This window comes from Ambystoma mexicanum, chromosome 4p, assembly GCF_040938575.1.
Source record: "Ambystoma mexicanum isolate Mex_15411 chromosome 4p, UKY_AmexF1_1, whole genome shotgun sequence".
Lineage (NCBI taxonomy): Eukaryota > Metazoa > Chordata > Amphibia > Caudata > Ambystomatidae > Ambystoma > Ambystoma mexicanum.
The window spans coordinates 688,671,671-688,695,350 of record NC_090927.1 but is presented as its reverse complement, the minus strand read 5'-3'; the positions used below and the strand labels follow the sequence as shown (position 1 = coordinate 688,695,350).

Here is a 23,680-nt window from a genome sequence, read left to right as displayed (position 1 = left end):
CTTGTGTGCTCCTGCATCAATGTGCGACAGTGTCGGTCGCTGCTGGTACCTTTCCCACCTTTATTCAACTAGCTGCATCGGTGCTTACTTTGTCCTGCATTGGTGATGAGAGATCCAGCTCCAGATGTAAATCAGATCCGCACCCGCAGCGCCTGTGCACTTTGAAGCGTTACCAAGGAGGGGATTTCCTAGTCCAGGCGACCTTCAAACCTGCCAAGTTTGGAACCGGAGTGAGCGGCGAGTAATCATACCACTTACCAGTGGCCCCTAGTTCACCCATCACGTTTTTATGCACAAAGTATCCCTTGTGGTCCTTATCTTGACTTGGGTGGCACTTGCTTCCTATGGTCGACCAAAAGTTGGTCGACAGCTTTGTTCTCCATAGTAGACACGCCTCGGACTCTTGAAACCAAATTCCTCACACTCCAGTGTCCTCTTCTAACTTTTCCTTCCCATTGAAGCTTGTCCTTTGTGAGCTTTACGCATCAACAAGCATTTTTACTCACGAACATAACATTGAGCACAAGGCTCCAATCTACATAGGGCCAGACTTTTTAAGTTGGGGATACCCATTTCTGAAGTTGGCCAGTGTGTTAAAATGTGTTTGCTTTACCTCATTACAGGTTTTGGCGGGAATCTACTCTTTACTGCATTGACTGAAAAGTGACTGTACAAATGTTTGACCTAGTGTGTGTTTAAGTAGTAGTATTACTGTGCTCTTCATTGTTCATTGGTGTTTGTTCTGGACCTAATAAAATGTGTATATGTGATCTACTGCTGTCAAATGGTAATTCTTGTCCTTCTGTGTGTGGTCATCCAAGACCTCAGATCTCCCACACTACTCTGGAGACCTAACTTGACTGCTCTCCAACCTACCTAGAATTGCCCTGGCTAACTTCGCAGAAGTGTTCCCTGTTTCACTAAGCAACAGTGGCCTCCTGAACATCTGTTCACCAGAGCAGAGTTCAGAAATCCATTCTGACAATGTCATAAGACATTCCCGATCTGACTTGTAACTTGCTGCTATTTACATAATGCAACTTGTCTATAACATACCATACCGCGTTACTGCATACCTGATGTAGCCCCAAGTACCTTGAGGCGCAGCTTTGCCAGACTATGCACTTACCTTTATTTGCCCATTTGTGTATCTGCATACCTGATGTAATCCCCAGTACCATGAGGCGTGGCTTTGCCAGACTATGTACTTACCTTTAATCTGTACACCTGTAGTAGCCCCCTGCACAATGAGGCGTGGCTCTGCTAGATTAGGACTTCAAGACCACTTGCATGCTGTAACCTTATGCGAGGTCATGCACTTTGTAGAGTGGCACTACGCAATAACTGTAACTAGCGCCTAGAGGCCTGAGGGTTTTGTGCGCTACTATAAATGTAAAAATAAAATAAATGTACATAAAGAGTTTACTGGGGGTTGTGTTTTAGGTGGGAATGGGTGTGAATTTACAGGTGTTTTAATAGCAATTGGCATTGAATGGGTGGGTAGATAACCGAAGGACACTCCCAGGCTATATGTCCCTCCTCACATGCCATTTTCCAGTTATCTGTACTCCTATGCCAAGTAGACTTAGCAATTCTCGTTGCTTGCAACTTTAGTTCTTTTTCTCCATTCTGTAATAATGAATGTTCACCACTGATCGGCTATTTTGTTTCCTTTGCAGAACACTGTGGGAGAATGGCAGCTTGTTTTCTACATCTCTGCTGCTATCGATGTGTTTGGAGCGGTTTTCTTTGCTGTATTTGCCAGTGGGACAGTACAGAGCTGGGCGGTCAACGGTCAGCACTCGCACTTCAACTGAATCCACCTTTGTCGTGGCTCTAGGGCCGATCTGCTTTCCCCAACTCTGAATGCCTGCTCCAAATGTGCCTTCGAGAAGCCGACACAAGTATATACAATCGTTTTTTGTGTTTGGAGTGCCCGATAGAAAATATTTTCTATCCAAAAACGAGAGCATCACTTTTGTTGGTAATTCACCAAATATGAACATTCAAAAGCGAAGTATATTTAAGAGTCCATAATGAAAATGTACCATCAGTTAAGCATGGTGCATGTGGAGTACTGGAACGTTCACAGCGGTTGCCTCATTGTGTGGTGTCCACAGTTTAAAACTGAGAAACCAAAGCTTCTCTGTGTGCATGTTCAAATTAGGCAACAGAAATATGTCCGTGCAGACTGAATATATATATATATATATGTATTTTTAGATGTATATGTATAAACCCAATTATCTTGAGATAATCTAATTACTATGTTTTAAACGGGACAATATTGCGTGACAATCAAACCTGAACCTGCAGTAGCAAGGTGCATGTTATGAAGTCGCCCTTCAGGAACGACTATATTTAAATGTACAGATTTTCACTACATAGCATCAGGCGCACACTCGAACGCTATGTTGTGTATACATTGCAAATCACTAGCAATTTTCGGATTCCAGTGCATTCAGTAAAAATAAATAGTAGAATTGAAGTGGGGTGTCGTATAAGTCGTGCCCTTTGAGAAGGGAACTCACAGGGACACTGGCAGTTGAGGGTTAGGATGCTGAAGCAGCCTGCTTTAAAGGAAGTCCGTCCAGTCACCCAGTACCAAACGGGTATTGTATGCAAACCTGTCATCGTGCCATGGTGGCTTCAGCTTCTTTGCTTCTTTCTTTTACTTAAGCATTAAATGTGGTTATTTCCCCATTTGTTTACACGGAATAGAAGCATCATGAACATATCAGGCGATCAACAAACTCAGGGAGTTTTCTAGGACTTTAATGTCCTAAAGATATTTACTTATTACGATTAAGTGTGACTTGTATTCTTATCACCCCCAAATCCCCTCGCTTTCGATATGTCATCTTGGCGGTGGGGACTAAATCACAAGGCATTCAGAGAGCAGTTATACAAACAGTCATGATGTTAGGTTGAGGCTCTAATTGTAAAGACAGGCGTTACAGTCTGCCCCTTTTACTGAAGTGTGCGTTAACAAAATGAATTGGCCGCCTTAACAGGTTGCAAACGTGTTGCTTTTTGAGAGCAATATGCTCGACACTGGCTGTCTGTGACTTTAGTCTTTATTCATTTCCCCGGGCACCAGGCTCTGGAGATGTTCGTGGCAGAGCTCGTTTTTGTAATGATTGGGTGCAGGACGTTTTTGTGCTGTTTTTGGAAAATATGAGCAGTTTTTAATCAAATCAAATAGACTGGGTCTGCCTTATGGAGCGTTTTTGGAAGAAAAAAAAACGTAACCAGCTAATTTAAGCAAAGAAAGTAGCATGTCAGCATGTTTTCTTTCCGTTGAGTCTTGTACTTGGTTAGCGTTCGTTCTTGAATGCTATTGATACACGGATTTCTTATTAGTGAATAAGTGATTGCCATGATGGTGCTGTCAGCCTTAGCTTATCCGTTCAGAAGTTCATGCCTGATCTGCATTGTTGTGGTAAAATGTGGTATTTCAACCCAGAGCTATGGGTGGTCTACCTGTGCAATTAATTAGACCTCACACTCTAGACTGACTCTCTTTGGCTCCAATGTTACCCTGCAATCAGCTAGACCTTACACCATAGACTGACTTTCTTTGGCTCCGATGTTAACGTGAGAGGATCAGAACTCATCGGAAAACGGATCAGTTTGACCTTTAAGTGATGAAGCAGACTGACATTCCTTTAATTCACTCGAAATCAATGGTTTTCACCATCCAGTGCTAGTTTTCCTGTAAGTGGGGCATTTGTGATCCTCCACCTCTAAATGAGAAGATTTACGTTATGTTATTTTGTTTATATTGCGCCAAAGCCTGTGGGCCCATGGGCATCCAGGCGCAGGGTATTTACGTAGACTAAACCTGCTTTACCATTTCCGTCTGTTCTCTAGTTGTCGGGTACCTCTCTCCTTCCAGAAAAGAGTTGTTGTGAAATGCTGCCATGATGCAGATCTTTATTCTTTTTCGAAATGCACCTTAGTTGATCACTCCATTAGTATTTGGCCAGTATGTTTAACATTGTCATTTTATTTTTTGCAGAGGCATTTTTCAAAAATTGATAAGGATATTGTCCATTTTATATTGTCAAGAGGTGAGGAACACCCTTGTGATAATGTACTAGGTTTTAACCTACTTTGTCCATTTGTCATTGGAAGGATTCGTTTCAATTGCACACTCGCAGCTACTTGGTGTGTGAAGGCTGGAATTCCAATGGAGACTGTGTTCTCTATACAGTTATGTTTTGCATGTTTCAATGATGATGAACTTCAATCAAGCCGACAAAGATGCAAAGATTCAGCAAGAGCTCTCATTCCTCAGGAAACCAAAGGCACGCCTGAATTGATAGGGGACAATTCCCGGAACACACATTGTAAAATGTTAGAACATAAGAGGTTGCTGTTAACAGTACATGCTCCAATGGAGCTGGGTTTGATTCATTTCTAGGAAATGGTGATGGCCTGTGTACAGATATATTTGGTCCCCTATCTGTCTACGGAACTGCATTATAATAGGCACATGTTTTTTTTTTAATGTTGGTGTTACTTTCTTTACCATCACAGTTGCTGAAATGTAATTACGTTTCACTTGGTTGAGAATTCTGAATCCAAAATGTAGTGCATTAAGAAAGCATAAATGTAGCTACAGGCTTGCTTGGTCAGTGGGTAAATATTATAGGAGACCGATTTTTGTAATCATTGTAATCAAATGGAGTGTACACTGTCTCCTGAATACACTGAAGCTAAATGCCTGGTACATTCATTCCAATGTATGTTATTCTTTTTGTAGTGCTAGATGCGTGCTTTCCTATGGCAGTATGTGCCAAGAGGGTACATCTGTGCAACCGATTGAGCACTGTGCCTTTTAAATTGTGTTTACGTGTTTTTTTTAAAAATGACTGATATTAATTTGCATTTTTTTCTCTCCAAAGTGTTCCATTGACAATGAAGGTTTGTATGCCATGGTAGTCACACTACCTTTTGTTCCCTTGACATTATAATCTTGACATATCAACCATTTATGCAGTAATCTTCCGTGCTTCTTCTGGATTAATCTGACTATTCAATCTATTCAATATAACTGTTGCAATGGCAACCTGTTACTGTACAGGGAAATTCATCTTTACACATGTGCCTGCAAGATGGAAGTTTTAATACCTGACATCACCGTGGTTTCTGCTAACATGGGGGTTGCGGTTGAAGCAGATAAAATGGTTTAAAATTTACAAGTTTACAGTTCTTTCTTTTTTCCTTCAGGTTTGTTTAAAAGCTCAGTTACAGTTTTCTTGGTTTGCATTATTGGAGTTTGCTTCTCTTCCAGGATGGTAAAGGAACCCTGTATTTTGCCTCTGGCTGAACAGACATCTCTGCCATCCAGACTATGAACGTAAAATCAGACAAAAGGACTCCGGAGTCAGATTGGAAATTGACAAGGCAAGATACACTTTAATGTTGTGTACTGGGGAGACCCCTGGCCGGCCCATAGAGTCGGGGTTTGCTCCGAAGTACTTTAAGACGAGATAGCTGCACCTTGAGATGGATGGGGGTGCATATTTACTACTCCAACACCAATCAATAAGGACAACTCAATGGTTTGGCAAAGGGGAGTCAGTTTGATGACAAGTACAAAAAACAGGGAGACCTGGAACTCAATAGTGATGCGATAGCCCGTCTCGCTTCAACTCCCCCAAACTTCATACAAAACATAACTTTTATACTAAAAACGCATCCTAATCTGACGTGCAACACTCAAAAGTTAACATGCAATTCTATTGGTTAGGAAAAGGTAACTTTAATATAGGTGCTATATCTGTATATGGTAACGGAGTGAAGGTATTCGGTAAACACTATCAGGTGGGCATCTAAGCCCTTCCTGCAAAATGACTACTGTAGATGTCACTAAAAGTACAATGTCCTATTGGTTCTATTAACTATAGGACCCTAGATTATTTGGTCCATTTTGATTGGGTTGGCATCAACCCCCATGCATACATTTCCACTTTGCTTAGCAGCATGCAGAACGGTCAGCCAGGTGCAGGGTGTCCCCCAATTCACCCTGCCTTTCTTCAATCATCACTTTATGGGCTATGGGTCAATTAGTTCACTGTGGTTGGCCTCGAAACTGCATCTTCTTTTCTCGGGAAAGTTCCGATATCTCTGTCTGGGCGGATGCCAAGTGTAGGTGTGACCCTGTGCTCCTCCTTGCTCGGATGGAAACGTGTTACCACCACCGTGAATTTGCCTTGTTGCTCTCAATTTGTGTATTTGATTTTCTTTTCACCCGCCACCTGCCTTCGCCGCCTTATCTCGATTCTTCAGAGGCAGGATATTCTGTTCTTAGCTTCAATTAAAAGTAGCTACTGTTCATAGCTTCTATTGGTATGTCCTTGGTTCCCCTGGCACAAGCTGTCTCTGCCGAGTTTTGATTTAGCCTTCTTTCCTCGTGTTGCTAGAATATGAATCTTCTTGCGTTTGGCCTATAGTATTTGCTAGACTATGGGAAAAATAAAATTAAGTAATACTTCAGTGAGTCCCTTTACTGTGCATGTTCAAAGTAAGTAAGCTCCCAGTCCACCCCTCGAATCTGCTTCAGTCCTGAGGACATGTTGGACACTGATCAATATGAGAAGAATAGGAAGGAAAAATAACAGGCACAACAAGTGAAGTTCTCAACTCTGCTTCCTCGATCTGTTCCTCGGTGGAAAGCTTCACTGTCTCCTCAAATAGCTCCTTTGATGATTAGAAAGTTCCACTTCGAAGCACGATTCCATGGAGGAGTATTCCCATTTGTGCAACATTAGCTGGATCTCTGATGACTGTGAGGACGTCAACATCGATTGGTCTCCCCATTAGCTCTGGAAAGTCAGTGACTAGGCGGAAATGGACATTGTGTGCCAATCTGCTGTCTTCTGGTGACAGGGTCATCTGTCCTGTCTTTCTGTGGTTCAGGATTATATGTTTTTCCTTGATGTAAACAATGTCTGCACTGTCCGTTTGCGTGGAGTGCAACCAGAAATATTATGTTGTTTAGTAGACGACTTAGGTTCTCTGTATTTGAGGGATCTCGAAGAAATGTTGGTGTATCTGTCATTCTTCTGACAATGGTTGGACAGTCTTCAATTATGCGAAAGAACAGTGTGTTGATGAGCTCATCCATTTCCGCCTGTTTTGGGAACATTTGATTCTTTCCAGCTGTACTCAGGGAGTATAATAAATTGTTCAGCAATGACAGTAAGCAGTTGTCTTATTATTTTTTCATTTTCAGGATCTTGGAGAAAGTCTGTGACACTTGTGAGCCTCCCCACCAATGACGGGTATGATCTTAGCATTAGGTGAAAATAGGTGACCACGTCCTTTGTGATATCTCTACTGTGGGACACCATAAGTGATTCCAAATAGGGTCTCTCTGTGGAAGGAATCTGGGCACTGTATTTTCTTCCAGTTTATGTCCTCGATCAAAATTTGGCATATCCTTTCTAATCAAGGCTTCAGCGTGCCTCAGTCCAAAGTTCAAAGTCAACAGACTATGGGGCTGATTCATGGAATTATTTGCGCCAAAAAACAGGGATTTGTGCACCATTTTGCCCGCAAATCCCTGTTTAACGAATGGGGATTTGCAGGCAGAATGGCGCACCAATCCCTGTTTTTTGGTGCAAATAATTCCATGAATCAGCGCCTATGTTGTGGCTTACGTGCAATTTTCTTCTTCAGCCTGCAACTAGGATGCACAGAGTCTGTTTTTATGTCCTTCTCCCCTTTTTTTTGCTTAGAGGAATGTCTTTGTCTAGCTGGTCATGTGTCCTTCTTCCTCGTCATCGATCTCGTCTGGACGTGCTGTGGTTCTTCCCCGTTGCTCGACGATTCCTCTCGTTGGGGTGCAGGCAGGGGGCCTTCTCCATTGTAGGGCTTCATATCACCGAGAAAAATCCACGCTCTCCTGCCCTGTAGCTTCACAATGGACAGAGTGCAGTCCTCTATGATAAAAGGACCGTTGAATCTTGGCTCGTCCCACCTTTTCCTTGTATGGTTTTTTACAAGGACAGCGTCTCCAGGGAAGATGAGTGGAACATGTAGACCTTGAACTGAGTCTGATACAGTGTCTCGTTCTGTGCTGTGCTGCACCCTTTTCGTCGTCGATGCAGCTGGCCTGAAATTACAGTAAGGCAAGATGTTAGACAGTTCAGATAGTTTTGCATTTCAGACCCTAAAATCTCTCCTGTTGACTGGGCGTCACATCTAGCTCTATCTCGGAGTGTTAGAGGAGTTTTCATTCTTCTTCCTGTGGCCATCTCGTGTGGTGTAAGATGATGGTCGGACCTTGGTTGGTTCCAAAGTGCATACAGTGCCAGTGGAAGGCAGTGCAGCCATCCCTTCCTTAGAGTAAGCTTCAAATTGGCTATCCTTTTCTTTAACAAGCCGTTGAGCTTCTCACAGATGCCATTACCTTGCGGATGATACGCCGACGGGAACTTGTGTTTTATACCAAGCAGCAAGCTAATCTGCTCAAATATTGAATTAACAAAGTGATCACCATTATCTGATCTCATGACTTCACACACCCCCCACCTGGGGAACACTTCCCTCACTAAAAATGTTGCCGCACAGGTAGAGTCTGTGTGTACATAGACCTGCCTCTATCCATCTAGACAATGGACACACCACAACAATTAAGTATCTGTACTCGTTGCAGACTTGAATCATGTCGACGTAATCCACATGCAGGTGCTGAAAAGGCCCATTTGGCCTGGGGATGACTCCTCTCATAACTTTTAATGTGTGGCCAGCGGTGATAATTGCTGACACATTATGCAGTTCACCATGAAAAATGCAACATGCTCTGCTAAATTCAGTATGAACAGTCTTCCGTGAGCGTTGCTGCTAGATTCTCTTTTGTCATGTGGGCTGGGTAATGTAGTTGCTCCAGAGCTGTTTTTAATAGGGTGACAGGCATTACTGGTTTACCAGTCCTGTCTTCTCGCTACAAGCTGTCAGAGGGGTTTAAAGAACACCCTTGATGGTTCTTCTCTTCCTGCGGTGCCTCCCCTTGGAGTTCCATTAACTGTGTTTGCCCCAAATTGCTGTAACCCTCAGGTGCGGTTCGTGTAAAGATCATTAGTTCATTGGTATGGATAGCTTCCACTGTCATAACCGTCTCACTTTTTGATGCCATACACTTGGCTTCCGTGTCTGCTGCTTGATTTCCTTGTGAGATAAAATCTGTCCCCTTGGTGTGGGCAGCGCATTTCATGACCAATATGCCCACGGGAGCTGTAGTGCCTTAATCAGCCTGTCCAATAAGGCTGCGTGCTGCACTGGCGTGCTGTCTGCTCGGAGGTAACCCCTCCTTTTCCAGTGCGCTAAGCCTGTGTGCACTGTTGTCGTCACATAGGCGCAGTATACTGTTACTTCCTGGTCTGCGTGATTCTCAATGGCGAGTATCAACGCCAATAATTCTGCAGCCTGTGCTGAATGAAATGGTATTGGAGTACTAAGGAGCACTTGAAACTCCCCATTCGCTGTGTGCTTTATCACAGCAACGCCTGTGTATCTTTGCCCATCACTTTGGTCGATTCTAGAAGACCCGTCCATAAAGACGTTCTCTCCTTCTGCCAAGGCATTTTCTTTTACCCTGGGAATTTCATCATAGAATTGTTCATAATTCAAGCAGTCATGTATCGGCTCTCCTTCAGTGACTGGCTCTGCGATGAACATAGCTGGGTTTACTATCTAACATCGGACTATTTTAATCGATGGGTTTGATATGCTCACTTCATAAGCAGAAGCTCTCTGAGATGTCAATGTGCCCTTTGGTTTCTCTAAAATGGCAAATAATGAGTGCTCGATTTACAACGTCATGGAGCATCCCATTACAGTGGTTGTCGCCTTCTCTATGGCGAACGCTGCGGCAGCTTTACTTTGTTCGCATGGGAAGTGGCCTCTCATTACTGGGTCCAGATTCCCACTGTAGTATGCAGGGGCTTGTGCCCCAACGAGGTTCTTTGAGCACGCACTGCCGTCATGACGCTGCCATCTGTGTGAGAAAACAGGAAAAATTCCTCTGCATAATTGGGAATACCGAGAACTGGAGCTGTACAAATAGCTCTTTTGAGTTCAGCGAATCCTTTCTCCATTGTTTCAGACCATTCAATCTTTTCTTTCGTCACTTGGGCCTTCTTTAGCGCCTGAAGTAAAGGTTTAGTAAAGGAGTTGTAGTCGAAGACCCATGCCCTAACATAGTTGCACAGACCTAGAAAGCTCTGCATTTGCTTTGTGTGTGGCTTAGCCGTGTTCCGTATGGCTTCAGCCCTTTCTGTGGTCACTTTCTTTCCCTTAGGTGAGATCAGTTGGCCTATGTACAGCACTTCTTGTTGACAATATTGTAACTTCTCCTTGTCAACTTTATATCCTTTCTCAGCCAATATATTCAGTAGCTGAACAGAATCGTGCCTGCATTGCTCTTCTGTGGTGGGTGCTGCAAATTAAAATGTCATCCACATATTGTAAGATGACACTTTCTAGTGCAATATCGCTCAAATCCATCTGCGGGACTCTGTTGAAAATAGACGGAGACTCGCAAGTACCCCTGTGGCAGCCTCGTGCTTTTCAGACGCATTTGTCTGAACGTGAATGATGTCAGATCTTGTGAGTCACGGTGCAACGGGATTGAGAAAAATGCATTCTTCAGGTCGATCACCGCAAAATATTTTGCCTCAACGGGTATATTGCATAATATTGTAGACGGGTTAGGGACTAGAGGGAACTCGACCCCAACAATGTCTTATTGGTCTACGGTCTTGCACTAGCCTCCAAGATGCCCCTTTACTTTTTTTCACAGGATACACTGACGTATTACATGGTGACTAAGATGCCCTAGTCCATCATGGCAGAAATTGTCTTAAAAATCCCTTCATCTGCCTCTCTGGACATGTGATATTGTCGTGGGTAGAATTGCTCCTGGTTTTAGTTTCATTTTCACTTCTCCCACCCCCTTCAAGAGGCCTACGCCATAGGGTCCTGTAGTCCATACTGGGACAGGCACCTGGGCCATGTCGTCATCAAAATATTCAGGACGGTTTAATGCCAGCATCATTCTCTGAGGTACTTCTCTCTTGATCGTTTTTACCAAAAAGGTGAGACTTACTTCTACCATTGTCTCTCCTATATCTGTTTGCTCTTCAAACAGATAATCGGTGATGTCAGTCGTCACTCGATATCCTTCGATGACGATTATCGCGCACCATTGTCTGCCTTCGTCATCGAAACCATGAACCACTGCCACTTTCCCTCGCACTGCGGCTGTGTGTATCATTAAGGGAAATACTTGTCCCTCCTCCTCATGCATCGGTATTGTTGGTCTAAATAGGAACTCATCAGGTGTTTTCATGATTTTGTCTCCAAGGCCTGGCAATCCTGCCATAAGCACACGTATTACATATGCTAATATTTCTGGCTCTAATGGTATAGCCCTCATGGCTGTGTGTCCTGAGTATGCTCTAATCATTTCACATACATTTGAGTAGTGCATTCCTGGAGTGAAACATACTGTGCCCTCCTCCGTGAAGGAGATTGTAATGTTTAACTTCGTCATTAAGTCTCGACCCAAAATGTTTACTGGGGTTTTACGTGAATATAATAAAGGTACATTCATTTCGCACTCTCCTATGGAGACTGGGAGTGCGTTTGCAAAGGGAACTCGACTGTGAGCTCCTGTAAAACTCTTGAGAATCTTGTTGCACCTGTGTTCAGTAGGAAGGAATATTCTTTACCCCATACAACGACATCCACCCTAGGTTCCCTGTGAAGGTCTGGTGTCACTGATAGCATAGAGCACATCAGGGTTCCCAGTGAGCTGCCCTAGTTCATATACAAGTTTGGCCGACTGTGCACTTGTGGATTTTCCCCATTCCTATTGTTACTTCCCCTTCTAGGGTTTGGAGTCTACCCTGTGCTTATTGCCTGTGACATTTTCAACGGTACCTGTAGGGATTGTCTTTGTGGAAAATTGCCCATGCCCTGAGGTTGCACTCCTTGTGCTCCTGGCGCTTGTTGTTGCACCGTGTGATTCTGTGCAACCTTCCTGATTGCTCTGCCATCCTCTTCCCCTAAATCCTCTTCCCCGTGGGTAAAACCCTACATTACCCTGATTATTCTGTTGTGGGCTAGCCACCTCCTGCATGCTTGATTTGGCTGCGCTAGTTATCATGGCTCCTTCAAAGGCATACTTTGATAATTTCTGCTGTACCAATTTCGCTTCCTCACCCTTTCGAGCTGCTTCCTTTTTGCGATTCTTTACCTGCAGCAGTCTACAATAATGTGCGATAGTCGACTGTATTTCAGCCAAAGGTTTAGCCTCAACTCCTACCAATTTCTTGAGTTGTTTCTGCACCGGTTCTGGCAACCCTTGGCACAATATATGGTAAAACACAGGTTTTCATTTTGTCCACGATTCATGAGTCTCGAGTACCCATGCATCTTGGAAATTCTGTATATAAATTAACAGACCCTCAGAATCCTTCATTATAGCTCCCATATCAGAAGTGTCTAGATACAGCACTTGTAGCGCTTTCCATACAGCGGTTCTACAATTGTTAAATGGAGCTCCGTCATGCGAGGTATAATTGTGGTTACACCAGGGTAGCCTCGTGCCCACACATCGTCTGCTCTCTCACCAAGTATGGCAATTAGGAGACCCTTAATAGCCTCCATAGCTACCTTGTTTCCTCCTGTCATTTTTTCTAACTCATGTATCCCCTTTCCGGCTCCCGATGTCATCATTGGAAGCTTGTTTTTCAAGTTTTCTCGATCCATGTGTGGCCATGGAATATATTGTGGTTTTACTTCCCCCTTCTCTAGTAGTGGAAATTGGAATGTGTAGCCCTCCTTCTCTCATTGTTCTCCGGTCTATTGCAGGAGTAATATTCCTGCATCGCTGTCTACCTGGCAATGTCCTTAATCTGTCTACATAGGGCGGTGAATACACCCCCCTCTGACTATGAGATACTCCTTCATATCGGTCAGACTGCGTGGCTGACTCTGATGCTCTTGGTGCAGACTCGCTAGTGTCTGACGATCGTATCCCTTTTTCCTTTGGGAGTCTTTCGCTCTGTCTCCCTTCATTTTCCTTGTGCTCCTCCCTTTCGGAGTCGGACATTGTTTGTCCCCAATGCACGCAACTTCTCGTATCCTCTTTAATCCTACCTATTTCTAGCCTATCCAGGGATAGGTCTCTATTTCCACTACTTCTGGAGACATCCTCAGTGTTGTACAGCTGAGTGCTCTCCAGGCGCTCGTCTTCCCCCTCCCCTTGGTGTGTTTGTTCTAGCCCCATTTCATCATATATTCTATCGATCGTTTCCTTGATGGTTCTGGTGTCGAAGTCATCTTCCATATTCGCCCTAGATGTGCCTGGTACTGAATCATACGCAGGAAAGAATTCTTCGATGGCTTCCCAGTCTACAACTGGATCAGGTTTTTTAACCTCCCTCTCCAAATACTCAAGATCGCGTGCTCTCTGTCTTTGCTTACGTTCGATATCGTCATCAAATCCTTTGCACTTCCTCGCCTCTTTTCTGACCCTTTCTTCTTCCTTTCTCTTTTCATTTCTTCATTAATCTGCCCTCCGAATTTCCTCATCTCTTTGTCTTCTTATTCTTTTCTCAGGTATTCTTTGCTCTTCCTCTAACCTTTGCTGTTTCTGTCTGTCTTGATCATTGGCTGCTCTTGGGTTGCGATCGAGCTGTCTGTCTTGCTCTTCGCGATATAGCTGTTCCCACCTTTGCCTGTCTTTCCTTCTTGTCCTTTCGTCTCTTAACTCCTTCTCTTTCCCCTTTCTCTGTGTCTCATCTAACCTCTCCTTTTGTTTTGCGTCATCAATGGCTTTGCCATCGAGTTTCAATAAGATTTGTCCTCCCATCCATTCATTTTTTGCGAATGCTATCATCAGTTCTACCTTCGCTTCCCTTCCATCTCTTCCTTTCTCTTTCCTTGTCGAGAGACGCACTTGTCTGTGCCTGATCTCTTCTTTTGTTATCACGTCTCTTCTTGTCCCTTGGAGCTACGGAGGTAATATTTTTGTCCTTATTGTTCCCTTGACATTCGTCACTACTATGTGTAGGTGACTCATACGCAGGGTTGCTGTACCCTGTGGCTGCTTTAAGTTCTCTGTGGGTATAACCCCTCGTCCTTACTTTTTTCAACTCTCGTTTTGGGTGGGGCAGGTGGCGCGGTAGGCATCTCGCCCCTCCTCTGAGTATACATTAAGTATCCAATCTGTCGGCGGCTCTTCCTCCTTTACCTGTTCATATATTTTCCACAAGTCGAGAACAGCAAGGCGTTTTTCTAACTTCTTGCCTGTATATGTGGCATGCAAATATGTCGTCATATGCTGTAAGACGGCTTTAGATAAAGACCCATTTTGTGGCCATGTCATAAACGTCTTGTGGGCGGTACCTTTAACCCACTTGGTACTAGATTACTTTAGCTTGGGTGCGTGTTTTGGCAACTGTTTGCATAAGTGTGCTAATGGAGTCATGTCTTCCATGCTTAAATCTGTTCCCTTTCCTCTTATACAACACTTGTCAATGCTTTTGTGTGGTTTAAACAACTTCTGACAATATGAGCGAGCACCAAACATTGCAAGCTCCAATCCAAATTGTCACAATATTTTATATATTCTAATCTACTCAAAAACCATCAATTTGTGTGCGATTCTATCTCTGCTATTAAATCGCAACATTTTTAAATCAGTTGTCCTTAAAAAATATTTTACATATGACGTTGCAACAAAACATGTAAGACAGACGCTTGACAGACTAGACGGACACCAGCTGGGCACAGATATCTCTACCTCTAATCATTACCCCTTCATGGAGTGTAAACTAACCCCTTTCACAACATCTTTAAACGTTGTGGTAGCCCATTCATTCCCCATTATGTGGGACTTTGGGTACATGTTTCTTCTAGCCGCTATATTAAAGCGTAGGAATAAGGCGAATCCTCTCCCTTCTCGGGTGTCCTCCCCGTAACCTTTATTTAATTATTCTCGAGTCTTTATCTAATATATATATATATATATATATATATATATATATATTTATTACATGGCCCCGGTAGTGGCCATGTAGTTATGGTTAAGCTGCTGTTTTTGGGTGGCTTATAACTCCGTTCCCCCTGGACGAATCCTCACCAAACTTTGCAAAAATAGTATATGGGCCACTCTGACTTTTTTTTGCATAGTTTGGAGATGTTTGGGCCATGGGGGGCAAAGTTATAGTGGGGGTCCCAAAACATCTTTTTTCCCATAGACTGAATGGGGGAAAAACTTTGCACACGGCTACAGGTGAAACCGCTAGACGGATTTTGACGAAATCTGCGGCAGGTACAGGGGCTTGGTCCAGAAAGCGTGCTTTTGTAAATTTGGTCACCATCCGTGCAGTATGTTTCTTTATAATTATCAAAAAGTAGGTCTGAAATAATTAGTGATATCTATGTTCGCTCCGCGGTCACACTTCCCTGTTCGGTCGACGAACAAGATACCGATTGGCTAAGGGGCTGGCGTCATGACCGCGGACACTGTTAATGACTTCAATTCAGCACTCCCACTAAATCAATGCCTTTGTCTGGGATGCCCAAGGGAAGCCCTTATTTATAGATTTTTATGACAAGTTATAATCTGGATGATAAACCCTTATATAATGCCCCTCTCTTTGAATCCCCCTGATCTCACTGAGCCAAGTAGGTTTGTTTTGCAAATTGACAGATTTATTGAAAAATTAAACAAGATATATATATCACACTTTTATAATAAATTAATATTTGATATCGCACTTAAGAATATGACAGTGATCAACAATGGATAATATTACAATTGTATGCTTATTTAATTACTTAAGAGTTGGTATAGAAGGGATAAGGTAGCAGAGAATACTTTTATGGTTTCAAGGAAATGCAATGATGGAAAAGAATGCAACACAGGAATAACTTTGATATGATTTCAACAAAAGACAATGTAATCACTTTTCCCCTTTTGGCAATTCACCCCCCCCCCTTATGCAATATAAAAAGATGGAAAGGAGAGCACACAGTTCTCAGGAATACAATCAAATGTAGTTCAATTCCCGTTCCCCCCCAGCAAGCTTAGAGAAACGGGGATAGTTTTAAACACAGGCAAAAATACTTTAATGTGATTTGCAAGGGAGTGAAATATGCTAAAAATGATTTTAATTCCCTATAGGAGATTCAGGGTAGGTGATAGCTACTTAAGATTGGTTCAAGTCCACACTACCAATTATTCATGAGGGATTATTAGGTTGAAAATGAATTTTAGCAGTGCAAGCAAAAGCAGCTATTTTGACAGGTGAAGAAATTGGGTCAAATCGCAAATCGCGGCACTTTTTCAGAGTGCATCGAGCGCAATTACGGAAAAACTATAATGAAAGGAAAGTCGGTTCTGGGTTCGTTGGTAGCTTTACAATGAAAGTTAAACCTCGTCCCTAGCACATACGGATCAAAAGATACGGACGATTTTGTGGAGGTAGTTTCTCGAAATTAAAGGAAACTTCAGAATGACAAAATGACACTTTTACAGCTTTGAAATTACAGAATGAACACACAATTCCCATGATGCAGTTCTGGACAGATTAAAATGGTTTGAATCAGATTATTTTAGACTAAGAGATTGGTTCTGGCACAGTTCTAGCCGAGTACTCGCACTATAAATTTGAAATAGGCCGTCAGGGTCTGGTCAGGTTTGCTCTCTCTGGTACTGGTTCTGCTCACAGCGATCTGGTCTGGGTCTGCTAGCGGCACTTCACAGCAGTCTGGTCTCTGGTTCTGGATACAGCTCTGCTTTCTGGGTGTTTCTGGCACAGGGTTCTAGGCCAGAATCAAACAGCTCGCCCGGCTGTTGAATAGTTTGGTTAGGTTTACTGGATGCTGAGGCCTCTGGAAAGGATTCAGTTTGTGGACTAGGCCTCTCTGCTACAAGTTCTGGAGTTTGGATTCTAAGTTTTGGAGATGGTCCTTCTGGATATTGTCTGGTCCGGCAAAATGCTTCGCAAGAAAATCCAAAGTGAGTGTCTTGCCTGTCCAAAGCAGTCTCTTTTTATGTGTTTTGAAAATGGGTGTGTGCGTGGGCATAACTAAGCCTGCCCCTCACAACTTATCATTGGCCAAGTCCTCCTCTCTCCCTTGATTGGGGGAGCTGAGTTGTGAGTCATCGTGATGAGGTATGTTCATGGGTCAGAGGATCCACCCCTGGTCAATTTGCACACAAATCTATTCTTGATCCAAATACATATTTCCCAGATACAGTTTGTTGAAATTACATATACACATCATATATTACTTTGATGTTTCTAAGAGCTTGGGTTAAGAAATGACAACATTTTGCGCTTTTTGGTTGGGTTTTCCAATATTGGACACCCCTCTTCTGGGCATATTACAGTAATTTACTATGTCTCTAGCATAAACCCTGTGTCTGCAATATTAATAAATAGCGGGGTCCGGTCCCAGAACACCGTACAAAGTGGAGTTTGGTCTAAAATCGTGAGGGCATTTTTCATATTAAGGATCCCCCAATTGTACATTTCTGTGAGCTTAATACAATATTTTATAAGCAATTTAATCAAACATACATTTGGTGCAATATGAAATCCACAACCCAGTCTGGCCCGCCTCTAGAAACTTGGTGAGTCAGAGATCACATGTCCTTCCTTCCAGGCAGAGCACTGTTTACAGTCACAGCTCAAATCAGCATATTCTATTCAATGGAAAGAGTCTATTGTGTTGACTGAGGTCAGCAGACCAGGGGCCACTCTGCATTTGGTTAACAGAAACCTGTGATTTCCTGCCTTTTTGTGTGGAGTTCTGAGGTGTGAAGGCTTCCCAGCCTCTTGGACTGTTAATTGAATCAGACTGTCTTCTGGGAACAGTAGGTGTTAAGAATGTTCATTAACCAGCAAGGCTTTGAAGTCCAGGCTGGCTCAGGCTTCTTTGTCAGCTACTGAAATACAGTTCTCCTGTCAGAGTTTAGACCGCTAGCGCCGGTTAGTGTCAGGCGCCGGTACTGCACCCATTTTTGGGAGTTTTCTTGAATTAATACATTTCAAAAAGAGGATTTTACTTGATAGCATATGATCGCTGTTAACATTGTATTGACGTGGATTCTGCAGTAGAATAAATTTGTGCCCATAATTTTAGCCATTTTTGACATAAATTAAAATGGATTTTGAACAGATGGTCTCATGTATTAACTATCTTGCAATGTTTGAAATAGGCATTTTGAGCTTGAATTCAGAGAAACTGTCATGTCCGCACCGCTGGCACATGCACTGGCAACCATCATGGACTACTTGGTACTCATTTATCCTCCTAATACTCCTTGAACAACTCCTTTTCACGCCTTGGTCTTTTATTTCCATTTGCTCAACTTTGGTTCTTTCTTATTTTATTCAATTAACTACATTTACCATAATTCACCTGGCTACAGTCCTCAATTCCTGGCTATTCTCATTCATCGTTATTGGGACCACAATCCCCAGAAGCCCTAGCGGCCAGTGCTGCTTCCACCTGCTCAGGACCAGAGAGGGAGGAGGCAGATTGTCTTCAGGTGTGCTGCCCCAGGTGCTGTCAATTAGCCTGCCTCAGAACAGGGCAGGGCTGTATATAAGCAGCTGCCTGCAGGAGCACAGGGTCTTGCATCTTGAGATCTCCCGCTCCTGTTTGCCTTTACCCGCTACTTTGTATGCTGTTCCTGTTGCTGCATTATTCTGTTTTGATCCAGTGCCCTTTCCGGGCTCCCTGCCTTGCAGCCGATCGCGCTCCGCTGCCTTCTACCTACAGCCCTTGTCCTCTGGGCTCCCTGCCCTGCAGCCTGCCTCACTCCGGCTACCTACGGTCCTTGTCCTTTGGGCTCCCTGTCCTGCAGCCTGCCTCACTCCGGCTGCCTACGGCCCTTGTCCTCTGGGCTCCCTGCCCTGCAGCCTGCCTCACTCTGGCTGCCTACAGTCCTTGTCCTCTGGGCTCCCTGCCTACAGCCTGCCTTACTCCGGCTGCCTACAGCCCTTGTCCTCTGGGCTCCCTACCTTGCAGCTTGCAAGCCTCTGCTGTCTCCAACCCTTGTCTTCTGGGCTCCCTACCTTGCAGCCTGCACCTCTTCGCTGCATACAGCCCTTGTCCTCTGGGCTCCTTTCTTGCAGCCTGCTCCCTCCGCTGCCTACAGCCCTTGTCCTCTGGGCTCCTTTCTTGCAGCCTGCTCCCTCCGCTGCCTACAGCCCGTGTCCTCTGGGCTCCTTCCTTGCAGCCTGTCTCCCCCCGCTGCCTACAGCCCTTGTCCTCTGGGCTCCCTGCCTAGCGGCTTGCTACACTCCTCTGCCTTACAGCCTGTATTACACTTAGCTACCTACGGCCCTGCTCCTCTGGGCTCCCTACCTCGCGGCCCTATTCTTTTGGGCTCTCTGTCTGTCGCCTACTACTAATCTCTCTCTGTCCTGTTCTTCTGGACTCCCTGCCTTGCAGCCTACTAAAGTCCTCCGCAGTCCACTACAGTTTGCCTGCACCTAGTGCCACGCTTGACTGCAGACCTGCTTCCTACTTTGCAGCCCTTCTGTTTTCCTGACTGCTGCTCCCTTGTTCTCTTCCTTGAGTCCTCTGTACTCCACCTTAGGTTATCTATTTCAGTCCAACTGCCTTTCCTTCATTTCCTTATGCTAGATTGCTCATTGACTTCCTTTTCGCTGGATATATCTGTTCTTGTCTTCTCATGTGTTTTATGTAATCCCTTTGTACAGAGCTTGCCTGTTGGTTTCCGGCAGGCAACCTCTGCCCCTTCCGTTGTCCCGGTTTCAGTGTTACAGACACCCACTGCTGTTGTTCCCAGCCATGAGCATACAGCGTGGGCCTCTGTTATAGCAATCTGTGCAGAAGGCTGGAGTTTCCTAAGGTTCGTGGAACACTCTTTCCCATTTCAGCATACACCCCAAGAGGGAATCCAGTTTGTTTGTACCTTTGTATCTTTTGCCCCTTTTGGCTCACAGCTACAGTTTCCTACTATTCTTTCTTTTGAACTTCCTGCTGTGTGTGCTTATCTGCTACCTTACTTCAGCACAGCCACCCAAAACCTACCTTGGTACCCTGTGCCACTCTTGACAGAGTGCCATTCCTGACAGAAACAAAGGTGATTTCAAAGCGCTTTTTGAGCTAACGGGCACTGCTGTTTTTCCTTTGGCACCACATTGCACTCATGGCGCTTCCGGTCCATCACGCTCGCACTGGTGGGTGGCAGGTTAGGTGACCATTTTGGTGTGCGCAAAAACTGCATGGTTTTCCTGGATTCTGGCGCAATGTGGGCTTTTCGGCTATCTTGGATTTTCTAAGCCCACCGCACCAAATGTTGTACCCTAATAATTCAAACGTGGGTCAAGACACACGACAAGCCCCCCCGCCCGACTGCGCTTTGATTTCGAGTCGAGGGGGAGTCGGGTGCAAAGGATGTTTTGATCCACGCGCTGGGATGTCCGCATCATCTTCTTCTGATTCCGTAGATGGCAAAGTTCAGCATCTTTTCCTCCACCAGGGTAGATCGGTCGGTTCTCCTCGCCGGCCCTGATGGGAATATTGGGCGGTACCCCGGGCCCCTCGGATCTTTGCTCCCGGTCCCCGGGTCATCGTCCTTGGTCAGTCTCCATGGTTTATCTCTTCTAGGATGACAAAGCAAAGCGGCAATACCTATTCGTAGACATTTCTCCCCCACTACCGATATAGTGGGGTGGCATATACATTTTATAAATCAAGAGACATTTGCATTCTCATTTTAAAAAAACAAGATATAATCAGGAGACATTTGCATTAAAGAATCATAATATTTTAGAGACTATATGTGGGATATTTTAGGGTTGGAACTGAATTATTCTGGAGCGGCCCCCTCTGGTATTGCAGAGGACTCCTCCAGTTACTGCAGTGTGTGCCTGGGATAGCAACACTTTAACTGATTTGTATGGACCCACTTGTCTTCCCCTTCCGCCAAACTACCTTTGGGGATGCGGATCTTGTAAGCGACTGGGGAGATCTTGTCTACAATTTCAAAAGATCCTTTCCATGTAGGCATACATTTTCGCTGTTTGGCCTGGTTCCTTTGGAAATTGTCTAGATAGACCCAGTCTCCCACATTGTATTCTTTCCTCGTAGTTTTCAAATCGTAATGGGTCTTCATGCTATCAGCTGATCTTTCTAGATTCCGCTGAGCATAGGCAAAAGCATGTAGAAGGTGTTTCCTTAAATTCTCCACATACTCATGAGTTGTGGAGGCATTTATCAATGTCTGCTCTTGGGTCCTGTAGAGCAAATGCTGGGGAAGCACCATCCTGCGTCCAGTCATCGGCTCAAATGGTGACATTTTAGTTGCAGATGAAGGGGTAGATCTGATGGCCATTAAGACAAGCGGTAATCGGATATCCCAACTTGGTCCAGAATCTGCCACAAACTTTTTTAAGATGCTCACAATGGTTCGGTTGTATCTCCCCACTGCTCCAGAAGAGGCCGGTCGGTAAGCAATGTGTAGCTTCCTTTTAACCCCCAGTATCTCCCACATCTTTGTCATTACTTCACTGGTGAAATGGCTACCTCTGTCTGACTCAATCCTTTGGGGTAGACCAAAACGGGAAAAGATGCGGTTGATCATCAGGGCAGCTGCTGTTTCTGCCTTGCAGTTGGGGGCCGGGAGACATTCCACCCACTTGGTAAATAAGCATGTCACCGTCAACATGTACTTATTCCCCCTAGAGGAGCGAATCACGGGCCCTATGTAGTCGACTTGTAAATCTGACCATGGGAGTGTCATCCCCCTCTTTTGGAGAGGCGCACGGTGTGTGAGGGATGTTGGCTGAAATTGTGCACACATAAAACACCCCTTCAAGTATTGGTCAAGGTCCTGCCCCATGTGTGGCCAGTATGCAACCTCTCAAGATTTCAAGTGTTGTATGAAACCCCCTATGACCGGCGGTGGCCGCATCATGGGCGTGACTTAACATCAGGCTTCGGAATGAGGTAGGAACCACCCACTGATCATGGCCAGCTTGGGATTTCCTTACCAACAACCCGTCTTGGATTCGGAACATTTTTGGACATTTCATCAACACTCTAAGGTCCTCTTTCCCAATGTAATCGGTATCCGTCAGGGGAAAGTTCTCATGGTCCTCAATGTATTGGTAAAACTTACCAATTATTGGATCCCCCTTCTGAGCTGTAATCAAACCAGCATCTGGAGTCTCCTTACTCCATTGTGCAGTTGAAAGATCATTGTGAGCATTTGTCTGGGACCTAGTGATAGCAGTGACCTGGATTTCCCCCAACTGGCACTCAATCTCTATTAAATTCCCTTGGATGGCCCCGGTTTTGGCCAGCTGATCAGCTAAGTCATTTCCAGTTTTGTCTGGTCCCTCTACTTTGGAATGACCCTTGATCTTTTTCCAGTAGACGGTCATCCCATTCGAGGTGACCAGATCATCAATGTTTTGAATTAACTTCCCATGTTTCAAGGGTTTGTTATTAGCACATAACATGCCTCTGGTTTTCCAATTGACCAGGTGCTCCACGAACCCGTTCCGTACATAATCCGAATCTGTGATTATGACCAGTTCGTCGAGTTGATGTTGGACAGCAGTGAGGATGGCTTGATACACAGCCATCAACTCTGCCACCTGACTACTTCGAGGACCAATTTTGTATCCAGCCGAGGGTTCTGGGGACTCATTCACCCATGCATTCCCTACGCCGGCCACAAGTTCTTTTTCCCCGTTGTTGTCATCATGGTAAGAGCATCCATCCACATAGTGCGCATTCCCTCACACTTGTCTTCCTCAAAGACTTTGTGTGGGGAATTAAGGTATGCCTCCATGTTGTCCTTGATTTTTAGACTTTCGTCCTCGAGACAGTTTTCCCTGGCACAATCATGCAAGTCAGCCAGACCTTGCGCAAGGGGACTCTTCTTGTTTTGGCCATATCTGACCTCCACAGGAAAGCCTTGCATTGAAAGAATCCAGGAAGTAATTTGGGAATTACTCAAATTTCCGGCCCAGATGTTGTCACTTTGGAGATATTGCAGAGGCTGGTGTGGAGTCTCCACTATGATGTGTTCCCCCTGGATAAACGGGCGGTAATTCTTCAATGCCCACACCGTTGCCAGGAGTGCCTTCTCACAGTCGTTGAATTTTTCCTCCATAGAGGATAAAGTTTTGCTCGCATAGGAGATTACCTTATTGACCTTGTCATGCTTTTGATATAATACTGCAGTCAAACATGTATTAGAGAACCCTGTCTACAAGAAAAACTCCTCGTTTCTGACAGGGTAAGCTAGGCAGGGCGCTTGTGAGAGGCTTCTTTTGAGCCGTTTTACTGCCTCGGATTGTTCTGGACCCCATTCCCACTTGACCCCCCCACTTAACCCCCCCTTTCAAGAGATGAATCGGGGGTCTGGTGATCTCTGCGTAGCCCTCAATGAACTTTCTGCTGTAATTAGTCAGTCCAAGGAGGCTCCTTAGTTTCCGCAGAGTTGTGGGGTCTTTCAGTTTCTGGAGTGCTTCCACTTTCTTTTCCTGGGGACAGAGACCCTGAGGAGTAATCTCATGCCCCAAGAAATTAACACGGGTTCTACACCAATGTGCTTTCTGAAAGGAAGGTTTTGCTCCGGCGGCCCTCAACTGTGTCA

General features: G+C 44.6%; 1 protein-coding gene across 2 annotated transcripts in view; it reads left to right on the top strand.

Annotated features, from left to right (window-relative positions):
* SLC17A5 (solute carrier family 17 member 5) overlaps nucleotides 1-5,207 on the top strand; it is a 1,156,538-nt gene extending 1,151,331 nt beyond the window's left edge. Inside the window, exon 11 of one of the 2 annotated variants that reach the window (XM_069606252.1) lies at nucleotides 1,680-5,207. In XM_069606252.1, the coding sequence (XP_069462353.1) occupies nucleotides 1,680-1,817 (138 nt within the window). In that variant the 3' untranslated portion in view covers nucleotides 1,818-5,207. The remainder of the gene's footprint in view (nucleotides 1-1,679) is intronic. The other variant, XM_069606253.1, reaches the window with a different exon arrangement.
* The last annotated feature ends 18,473 nt before the right edge of the window (nucleotides 5,208-23,680 follow it).